The following is an 11754-nucleotide window of genomic DNA, read 5'->3' as shown; positions in this document are numbered from 1 at the left end:
TCCTTCCCTTCTGCACAGCAGAGCCAAGTTGAGAGCCAAGAGCATGGAACAACCCTCTGGGGTTAAAATAATCCCAACCTGGCAGAAGCGCCTTCTTCCTCCTCTGCATTTCCCAGTTCAGTGCTCCCCATCCTCTCCTCTCCCGTGGGCTGCAGTTCATCCAGGAGGCCAGCAGGAGCTCACCCTCTCCGACACGGCCCAGCAGCCCACCTGCAAATCAGATCTGAGCAATACGCAACCTCCAAGATGGGAGAAAAATCACACACCAGAGCTACTTCATGGTCTATCCAGAAACGTCATGGAAAAGTCTTTCTCAAGTATTCAGAGAAGGATAACTCTCCTTTTTGCTTGCGAGTGGGTGTTATCAGTTGACTTTCATGGCTTTACATGAGCTCTCCGCCATCCTCTGACGCAAATGGCAACGTCTTCCTCGGCTGGCTGTGGTCCTACTGTGGTCTACAGCCACCAGCTGCCCTGTTTCCATAGTTTCAAATGCCACTAAAGCAAACAATCCCCAAACCGACCTCCCAAACTCACCTCCCACCCAAACTCAGCCCTGCAGATGCCTCTCGTGCCTCTCGTCAGCTGTTTTACACCATCTTCGCAAAACCTCAGCAAATCTGTCTAAACATGTGCCGTCACCCCTCGTCTCACATGTTCCGTGCCTCCACCCATGAGGTTCCTCTCTCCCATCACCAAACCCTGCTTTACGTCAAAGACTTTGCCTTCTTATCCCTGAACCCACTAATTTCCATTTAAAAAGCTCATTCGTGCATGTATTTCCATTACAGAATCTTTCCCATTTTCCTCCTTCTGCCATGAACGCATCACTGAGGACGGGGCACCCCGACATCTGTCCAGCCCGCTCAAACCTCCTCATCCAGCATCTCCCACCTGCCTTCAGCCCCTTCATCTTCCAAACCCCACATAATGCTGAGACCATCGCCTGCTTGTTGAAGGCCAGGAAAAGAAACAGGAGCCGCTAACAGCCTGAATTATACAAAGGGTATTTTCAAGTACAAACTTCAGCCTCCAAAATATCTCTTTATCAACTTAAAACTCTTACACGAACAGGCTTTGAAGCGGGAAAAAGATGCCCCATGAAGGCAAAGGGCCACCTATTTTCACCATCTGCTTTACCATAGTCAGTGTAATTCATACAGAAACATTCGCAGCTGAAAACACAGCCTGGGAGGTAATTAACAAATCACATCCATGCACTCATCATTGAATAAATGCATGCGGGTTAAATAATAAAGAAATGAATACAAGACGAGCGGCTCAGCAAGGCAAACGCGTCTGCTGGACTCGCACAACCCCGACATTTTTCAGAGCATTTTTACCAGTGGGTAAAAAATCGGATGGCATAGAGGAAAAGCACAAAATTAGAAGAAACACACAGAAAAATAATGAAAGACCATAAAAAAGCCCAACCGGGAAAGTCTCAAAGCACAATATGTATGGGTTTTTATTGTTGTAGATACGCAACTTCAAAATCAATGTATTTTCTCACCTGCCTAGCACAAGATGCTTTCAAATGTATGAAAAAAAGGACTACCAAGGACAGAGGTGGAAAGCAGGGAGGGGTGAGAGAAAAGCAAAGACACAGATGTACAAGTAATTCATATTCCATTTTTGAGAAGCCATCTCCCAAAAATCAAGCCAGCTCACTCTAAGACCTGCCCTTCCTTCGTATCAATAGTCGCAACCTGCAGGAATGGCTTCTTGGGCTTGTTTTTGGCTCTGGTACCAAGGTAATTCCTTCTTAAAAGAGCGCATCTCTGGCTGCAGTATTTTCATTTAAAAAAGACACCGCTGATGATGAACAATTGCTCTACGTGCTCATACGCACAGCCGTAAATGGAGAAAAATGAACTTTGTTTTAATAGAAACAGCTTTTAGCTGCTGACCGGAGCGTGGGACTTTTAGTCAACACGACAAGCATAAGAAAAATAGAATACTCTATATCCACATTGCAACAGCACTTTTCACCTGTCTTCAGTATCTCCGTATATATAGATCCATATATATGTAGAAGCTACTCAACGTATCAAACACTGTTCAGGCTATTTTCCTTAAAGCTTCTCATCCTTCCTTCCTCCGCCTTCCCATTTTCTGGATGAAAAACAAACTTACCCCACAGAAGAAACGTGGGCAGCACCTGTTCACTGGGTGTACAAACCTGTGTGGTTCACCTGGAGGTGCCAGACAAGAGCTCCAGCCCCAAAGCTCCAGAACTACCTTCCGCTTCTCTTAATGCCAAAGAGCAGAACGGGTCACAGCACAAAGCCGTTGCTTGGTGCGCACAATTTTTGGAGGTGCCGAGACAGATGTGGTACGGGGCTGACGCTAACACCAGGTGGACGGAAGGAGGAGTAACCAGAGTTACCTAAAGGCACCTGATTCGGCATCCCCGGGGCTCTCGGGGTGCAGAAAGCGCCCTGGTTCCTCGCCGTCACTAGAAACATAGAGCCCATCCATCGGTCTTGCTTTCCTAAAGCTCAAGAGCAACAAGAGACGACCACATATGCTTTACATAAAGTCCAGTTTGAAAACAGATGAACAACAAGAGAAGAAAGCCCAAACTACATACTCAATATACATGTTGAGTGGAAAAAAAATGCATCTCGTTGCCCATTTAAAGCTACTTTAGGGAAAGATTTCTCAGGTTTGCATTTCATTTTGCTGGAGATGTACTGGTTTGTGTTAAAAATAAGGTAATGTGCATTTTGGAAACAGTTCTCTTACTTGGAGATGACAAACGGTTTAGTTCCCTGGAAAGCCATAACAGCGTCGTGGTGAGGGGCTGGATCTCCCGCACACAATCTGCGCTCCCAACGCCAACACGTGTTCAAAGCTTCCGAACATAAAGGGATCGAAGCTGCAGCTCCCTCGGTATCCCTTGATGCACAAGGAGCATCCCTTGCTCTAATGATCACGCTCGACATTTCACGGCTCCCAAGCAGAATGTTTTAGCTGACCGCTGCCATGCTCAAAACACTTCAATAAAACGCCCACACGGTGACAAGAATGAGACTTTAATCAGTTTTAAGTGGAGTTTTAACACTAAGAGATAAAGGGTTGTTAAACACAATAACAAACGGACATCTGATTTGTATGAGGCATTATCCTGTACATGTCATACTTGGTTTTTGTGTATTCTCAGTGCATAGCATTACACACAGAGCCACTGTTGCACAGCACAATAGTATTTGAAGAGGCTGAATCAGAGTAAGGCTGCTTAACAGACTGATTTTTCTCTTTTAGTATCTATATATATATATGCTATATGAAAACAGACTGAAAATTTGAACCGGTAGAGAAAGGCAGCTCTGCCAAACGCTGCAGTTGGAGCCCCTTTTAGTGCACAGTTCCACCCCATCCATCTGCATGCATGACACTTTCTAACAGTATTTAAAAGGTAAACGAGGCACTTCGTGGCAACCACAGGCATCGTTAACATATTGCACACGTTGGCTGTGACTAAACATGGAACTTGCACACTAGCGTCCTATTTTAAAACAAAATAATTAAGGTTTCTTTTTTTGATGCCGCAGGTAAACTCCACTTCGGTTTACAATGTGTGCCACAGGAACCAATCCGGATTATTTGTACAACTGCCCTTTAATAGCTGTGGCTGTATTTTGAGTGGGGCTACCAATGACGAGGGGATGCTTCAGGGCCTAACAGTAAGCTCTTACCAAAGTGATGCCTTCAGGTAGTTTCAGACGTGTAAGCTGTTGCACATCCAAAAAGGTTGAAGCATACAGTCCAGAAACTCGAGATTACCTACAGAATGCAGTTCAAGCTAATTATGAATACTGTCATAAATAAAGTTGTAATAAGGACTCAAAAACCTTTCAGTCATAGTAATTCTTGTCAACTTCTATGGGGGTGGTAACTGAAATAAAGTATAGGAGAGTATGTATAATATATATTTATATATATAATATATATATAATGCCATTTTTTTCATTTCCAATGACTACACCATAAAATGTAAGCAAGGCTTCTCAAAGACATCAAAACATTCAACAAAAAGGAATCCAAACCCTCATTCCAACCTTCACATTCCAAAGGAAAAATAACAGTGCAAAAGCCCATCGCGTCATGATCTCCGATCCGGCCCTCAGCGTTCCATACCGGAACCGCACCCGTCCAAATTTACTATCCGAGTGGGACACGCAGCAGCGTCGATATCCGAGTACTTTTAAAGCATAAACGATTTTGTTTATTAGCCAACACAACTTTCAACTGTTAAAAAACAGACAAGGTGAAACATGATTCGAAGGGTAAGAGTTAAACGTCACATCCCAAGGTCACCACGTCCTGCTCGTCAATAAGAGTGGGATTAATGAGCGCTGGAACCAGCCATCTTGATCCATTGAGCTATTAAAGTCTAATTAAACCTATAAGTCAGAAACTATGTATCATCTTTGTTAGAAACCTGAATCTGATGAGTAGAATTGACCAACAGATACCAGAAATTGAAGAAGCACTTTATACCTTCGTTTACCAAAAGCAATTACTGGAAGTCCTGCCTTGTCTCATTCCAATTCTTACCATTAATGCTGTTGTACAGGGCCCTTACAGATTCCATACGCGGTTGTCACCTGGGTGAGAACACAGCTAATGAACTCAAATGTCAGCACCAAGAATTTAATTAAAAGGGGGGGAAACGTGTATTACATCCTAAAAAAACAAGTGTTGATTTGGGGACAGTGATTCATGGTATAGAGAGAACAGTTTTGTCAGCTACTCGACCTTGGTCTGCAACAGTAGTAGTGCTCTCAAGTCACCTGCAGTCTGGGCATGTCCATTATTAATATAAAGCAAAGGTGAATCTCAAGCCCTACTACTGGCTGTATCTATGAACAAACAATACAAAACTATCAGTTCGGGAATCTCATTTGTTGGGCAGTTTGGGTTTTAACAGCAAACAATATATTTGGGGTAAACTCTGCTCTTTAAAAGTACACGTCTCCATATACACAGAGTGTTGAGGATTTACTGCAACACTGGTTCCCTCTATATCGCGTGTAACATCTGTTTTTAAAACCTTGTAGGTACTGAGTATTCAAGTAAAATTCCCTAACAGTTAATGACATTTTTTTTTAAAAAAAAGAAGTGTGCAAAACTGCAAAACTCATTGTAATAGAATGTGTAAGGTCAAGGGGGTGGAACGGCTGACAGAGGTTTGATTGAATAAATGCATCGTAAATGCATCCTAAATCTTCAAAACAAACGCTAGCCTGGAGAATCTCCAATTGAAATTTCCTGTGCACCATTACAAAGTATTTTTATATTAATGAGAAAAAAAAGCTTGCAAGGCAGCACATGAAGTATTCACAGCAGGAATATGATTGAAAAACTAACGATATAAATGTAAGATGTTGACTGATGTATGCACTAATAGCATATGACTTTTAGCACTGGCCTTGATTACATAGGAGATGGAGCAGCCATTACAATTCAGAAATAAAAATACTAATAAAATCATTGTCAAATTTTTTGAACAGTTTGTTTCAAGCCCGTATTTTAGTTTCTAGCCTCCACATTTGTATGGTTAAGTCATTGTTGCTGTGTTTCCTTTCTGTGACCCCAAGAATGTTTTTCTCCCTTCATTTGCGGGTCTTTAGGATGTTGCGAAGGTTCACTCCTGCGCCCCGAGACAGAATCACTCCCTCTAGCTGCCTTTTCTAGCACCATTACACTGAATAAAAGAAAATGCACAAACAACAAGCAGTGACAGAGGCGACTCTTCAATTGTCCAGGATGAATTACAGTAGCATGCTAAAGAAAGGTGCATGTAAATAGCCAGATATGGTACAGAGGCCAAGCTCCAGCAGACTACGTTCCTTTCCGAGCATTACTTTCCATCCCCCATCCAAGATACATGCATTAGAATGTAGTAAAACCTTCTAGAAACATCTCTTAGCCAACTGCAGACTTTTCTGTTGCCACACAAGTGCAAAAAAAGGGGCAGGATGTGAACCTGTATAGTTTCGAAACTTCGGTTGGTGACAGAACACAAAAGGAAAAATTCCTACGTATACACATTAGGTCTGTCTCCACTTTTATAAAACTGGAATAAAATGGGAAAGTGCCACGTTTATAGTTCCTAATTGAAGTTTTAATGTCCTTTTGACACAAAAAGGTATATACATATCAGAACTACGTAACCTTTTGTTTTTCCCAACTGGACAAGTGTCAAACCCTGTAGATTTATAGGGCAAAATAAGATTGGTCAGGAAAGAATTGTTCCTATAATTGGTAAGCTGACACTATGTCCTTTTGCCATTTAAAAAGGTCCTTTTTTCAGTTTATTCAAGTTTGTTGCTCTTCATGGTGGTTGTTTGTTTTTTGTTTTTGTTTTTTTTTGTGTGTTTTTTTCTTTTTTTATCTCCGATAAAAAAAATATTCAGACTTTTGTAATCTGTGTATGCTGATCTTCATCAAAAGGTTCATTCTCTGGATCAGAGTCAGTGGTGTCAGAGTATCTATAATGATCAGGTTCATTGTCACTAACGTCTGGTGTTACAGAAGTTGAACTGCTAGCCTCTGGGTTTGATGGCTCTTCTACTGTTTTTGTGAAAAATAGCTTCACCTGGGGAAGGAAAAACACAACATTTAAAAGGAGAACCCGGCTTTGAACAGAGCACAGCTAACAATTCAACTTTTCACAGCGCGCTTCCCTTTGCTACACTGAATCACGCGAGTGCTCCTCTCAGGAAAGGAGGAATAAAAGAGCTTTTCCGAGGTTATCCAACTTCTCGCCACCACCCCGACAAAGGTTTTCCAAGCCCAGCTGAGGGAGTTGTGTGTATCTGCAGCAACCGCTGGCACCATGGGTTACAGCAGCAGGACACACCGCGCTGAGCTCTGTGACAGCCCTGCCTTCTAGACCTCTGTGAGCACAGAGATTGGAATAAGAGTGCACAGGAACGAAGAAAACACTCTACAACTGGTGATGTGGGTGTTAAAAGTCCGATCTGAGCAACATCCCAACAAGCAGCGGTGACCAAATGAGCACTGCTGGGGTCTAACCGGTATTTAATGAGCAAGTTGGAAAATGCTAAAATCCTTCAAAAAGCCTTTTTTGTTTTTAAAGACAAGTGCTGGCAATGGTTTATCTTCCTCAAAGCTTAACTCACGGGTAAATCAACTCGGGAATTGTTGTGTAAAGCTCAGAGCTCATGGCAATGCAGCTGGTACAGGAAAGGTGCTCCATGGGCCTGTGGTCTCCTACTATTCGTTAGTAAATAACCTGAAACAACCCAAACCCTTTACTCCCGGTCTCTCAACATCTATCGACTTCCCAAAAAGCAGATAAACCCACAAATCTAGAAGCTTTGCTAAGTGGTGGCAACACTAACGCACAAATTCTACATATTTACCATTTCGGATGGCTCCTCCGTAAGGCAAGACAGACAAACGAGACAATGTCATGCAGCTTTTCAGCTTTGTGTACACATAATATATACTGACCTTGAAGTTTGGAGAGAAATATCTGTTGGCTTTGTCTTTATTTGCTTTGTCTAGATCGTTTTTTGTTAATGTAAGGATTAAATATTCCTTATCATTATCTGAGCGCTCTGTACTGAAAATACCATCAAGTTCCTGATCTGCAACTAGACTTCCATTTTCTACTTTGTCTGAATTTTCATCCAGTCCTATGAAGAATGTATTTACCCAAAAGTGAAACATTTTGTCCTAGGGGAGGAAGAACACAAAGAACAAGCTTGCTTTAGTATTTGCTAGTGGCACATTAACTTAGACGACTATCATCATCTGGTCAAAAACAAATCAGTAACGTCAGCAAAAACTTGTTTGGACAACAATACATCATTGGTTACATTGCATGCAAGGACATTTTCACCAGTTCTCCTAGACAATATCCAAACCCTGCATTAATCCAACTCAATTTTAACCAATTAAGCTTTCAGAATTCACTCCTTAAGGGAAGTTGATTTTAAAACAATCACACCTACAAAAAAAGCAGATGACAATAAATTAAACAAGTGTTTAACTTGTAATCACAAGGCATAAAGAGATGTTTTTTTGCTTACACCTTGCCAAGCGGTAGCCAGACCCAACAGACAACCTGTGCAAACCAGCTTCAGTAATATTTATCAATAGAGAACACCCTCCCCCATAGCACAACACTTTATTTTTATACAGAAATCGCTGTAATTGAGCAAAACCACCCGACAAATACAGGACTCCCATGACACTGGATTCATTAGGGCTTTACAGAGATGGTTTCTACCAGCCAGATGTTTGCTGAGCAGTACCAAGACAGAGTCAAACTCTGAAAGCATCTGCTGTCCTTCTACTCAACAGGAAGTTTTAATGAGAAGATGAGGATGAAGAAGATGATGATGCCATTTGACGAGACAACAGTTTAATTATATTAATTTGCCACACTTTGTCAGTCAAGAGTTGATGTTTCTGAGATCAACTACCGCTAGCAGGTTGGTCCTGACGACCACATTAAGCACTTCTTCTGAAACTGAGTTCCATCTACTTCCTCTTGACAAATGAAACCCCCTGTTTCACTCTCAAATGAGTTTTTGGGCAAAAGCTCCAAAATGCAACCAGCCAGTCTTCCCACAGCAGTCAGTATTTCTGCTCAAGCTGCAAGGGTGACAAAGCTAGTATACACCAGAACCTAACGTTCCTTGATATCATACAGCACCACAACACAAACCAATTCCTTCTGAGCTAGTTGACCTATTTTGGTTTACCAGACAGATCTAATTCCAACTTCTTATGGGAAAATCCAGGTCCTGGCCCATTTTCCTGGCTATTCACCTCCGCTGGTGAGTGGGGAGGGGGAATCAGAGGGGCAGCAGAAGTGGTTCTGGTGTGCGCCATGGGACATGCCCTCCTGCTGAAGGCAATTTGGCACCCACAAAACATCACAACATTCTCCTGGGCCATGCAGAAGGGGGCAGAGAAGAGATGCACTACTGTTTAACTTACATTCTTCTTCCTCACAAACTAATAAAAACATATAAGCACAGAAATACCAGGAATTCAGAAGTGTCTGATGAAACAACTTCTACCTGTCCTCTCCGCCAAAGGCCGGTAGACACATTTTCAGTATTTTAGGTAATGCGTACAAAACCACTTCCAGCTTGTGTGCATTTCTGTGGGATCATAGAATCACTTGGGTTGGGAGAGACCATTAAGATCGTTGAGTCCAACCATAACCTCACTCTAGCACCAAACCATGTCCCTGAGAACCTCATGTCCATCTGCTCAACCCTCCAGGGATGGTGACTCCAGCACTGCCCTGGGCAGCCTGTTCCAATGCCCCACAGCCCTTTGGAGAAGAAATTGTTCCCCAGATCCAACCTCAACCTCCCCTGGCGCAACTTGAGGCCGTTTCCTCTGCTCCTGGCGCTTGTTCCTGGGGAGCAGAGCCCGACCCCCCTGGCTCCAAGCTCCTTTCAGGCAGTTCAGAGATCAGAAGGTCTCCCCTCAGCTCCTGTTCTCCAGGAGAAACAACCCCAGTTCCCTCAGATGTTCCCCCAGCACCTAAGAGACTCCCAACCCGTAAGGATGTGCAACGGGCAAAGACAAAAGTTAAGTAATTCAGTCAGAAACACCTCTGGTAGTTAAGAAGTTACCTACTTCAACACATGCCTCTCCAGTACCTTTGGGAATCAAGTTAATATACCTAATTAAGAGGCTGTAATTACAGTTGTCTTGGGAGACTAACAGATGCTTGCCACTGCCACCAAGTCCCATCAAGCCACCATGTCTGTGAAGAAGCCTTGTTGGAGCTCATCCAAGCAGCAGGCTCTTGCTAGGCCCAAACCGCTCATACACTAAGCACCCTCCTGCACTTTGCTAACATCACCTCAGAAACAGCCTTAAAAATGCCTGCCTCAGGATCTGGAAAGTAGAAGATGAACATTCTGGGCAAGAGTGTTTATTTTTAATGATCCAACAAGTCATCAGCCTGCCTGCTGCTGTCTCAGGAACAAGATCCCCAGAGAGATGCCTTCAGAGTAACCTGGTCCAGGTTCATTCTCTGCCGAGATGATGAATCCCTCAGAAGATACTTAGTCCTCCAAGGAGATGAGATGGCTACTCCTGTTCAAACCAAAAAACCAGAAACAATTACTGGCATCAGCTTTCCAGCTGCAGAACAGGAGGGATGTGAAGTTCAGGTGCTATCCAAAATAAACAGTGGGAACAGGCAAGCCTAAAGTCATCTTTCCAGAACCCAACTGCTCTGTAAGCAGGTGGGTACACCAACTGGTTAAGAGGACATCCTTCCAGTGAGGATTTACAGAAGAAAGCGGATTTCCACACCATGACCACAGTTAAGGGAGGTACCACCTCTTGTAGCTGGGATGATGAGACTACTACATTTCATTCTTCTTTAGGACCACCACGCAGAAGCAGCAATGCACACTGGTGCTGGTCCTCAGTGCCACCCATGACACCTCCAGCAAGGTCAGCAGAAGAGAGGACAAACCTGACGAACAGCAGACGGATGGAAAACGGTTTATACCAGCAGCGTTGAGGCAGCTCTGGAGGAACACAGTGCCAAAGCAAACAAGGCCACCGGATGTCAACTGCTGCCAGCAGAAGGGACGGTCCTGTCACGCCTCACCTTGAACTTCATGCGGTAGAGCAGAACCAGGAAGGATTTACTTGGCACTTAAGGGCCTGCCTGAACAAGCAACTGTGGGACTCAGTTCTACTGACAGTCTGGAGAAGACAGATGACAAGCTTCTTACCAGCCATCTTTTCATCTGTTTTCCTTGGGATAAATGTGTAGAAGTCTTCAGGGACTCAAACTAAACAAAGCAACTTGGCTGAGCTGGTCATTTATCCTTTTATCTCCCTCCAGCTTTTTAAACCATCAAGTTATTTTCCTTCCTCTCCCACTACACTAACTTCATTAGCCTAATAAACTAAGTTCAAGGGTACTGGAACACAGCATGGACACTCAGATTGGGGCTAGACTTGGTCATGTTCATTAAAGTTAGCTCTTAAGGCTGATAATTATGTCACTGCTTTCACTAAAAAACGAAACTCACTATTTAAAGTGAAGGTTCAGCTAAAGCATCAGGCTACAAAAGTGGGAACTAAGAAAGTTGATGTAATATGGGCCAAAGATAGGAATTTGCAAAACCAAGGCATGAACTGAACTTAGGCTTTATATAGCAAATCAGACTAGCAGATCAAGTGCTCATAGGAACACAGTTTAACAAGTAGGCTCCTGAAAACAAGTATTAGCTAGAGGCTTTTTCTGAATGTGTTTTGCTTCATTTCCATCACAGACATCTGCCTTCAATTTACAAAAAAAAAAATCACAGATGTGTTTGTTCCCATAAACAAATCTGTATCATGAAATCTATAGTGCAGTATCAGACACTTGAGACAGACGCTGATTTAATCCCACTGTCTTGACATACAGCACTTATCCCTACTACATGCAGTTTCACATGTCTCTGAGCAACAGAAAATACTTCACTCTAGAGCCAATATCTGCCTTTAACTGCAGACTGCCATCGAATCCAAAATCATTTAACCCAGCAGCCAGGAGTTCACGTATTCTCCTGAGAGATTAATTTTGCAAAGAGATCTACAGGCACTTATTATTATTAGGGACTTATTATAATATTATTATTATAAAATTGCACTGCAGTACCAGCTAAGGGTTTTGGAGATGCTATCCAGCTAGAAGAAGATGGAAATGGTGCTTCGACTTGGGAAGGCTGCGAGGCCAGC

The 11754-nt window shown here is 43.0% G+C and overlaps 1 protein-coding gene across 1 annotated transcript in view; it reads right to left on the bottom strand.

The window, feature by feature from the left end:
- Positions 1-3022: 3022 nt before the first annotated feature.
- Positions 3023-11754, bottom strand: part of PTEN (phosphatase and tensin homolog) — a 47229-nt gene continuing 38497 nt past the window's right edge. Inside the window, exons 8-9 of the mRNA XM_065843082.2 lie at positions 7489-7713; positions 3023-6607 (exon numbers count right to left, since the gene is read on the bottom strand). Of these exons, the coding sequence (XP_065699154.1) occupies positions 6422-6607; positions 7489-7713 (411 nt within the window). The 3' untranslated portion in view covers positions 3023-6421. The remainder of the gene's footprint in view (positions 6608-7488; positions 7714-11754) is intronic.

This window comes from Patagioenas fasciata, chromosome 8, assembly GCF_037038585.1.
Source record: "Patagioenas fasciata isolate bPatFas1 chromosome 8, bPatFas1.hap1, whole genome shotgun sequence".
NCBI classification, from domain to species: Eukaryota; Metazoa; Chordata; class Aves; order Columbiformes; family Columbidae; genus Patagioenas; species Patagioenas fasciata.
The sequence above is the reverse complement of the archived record's forward strand: the minus strand, read 5'-3'. Positions and strand labels throughout refer to the sequence as shown.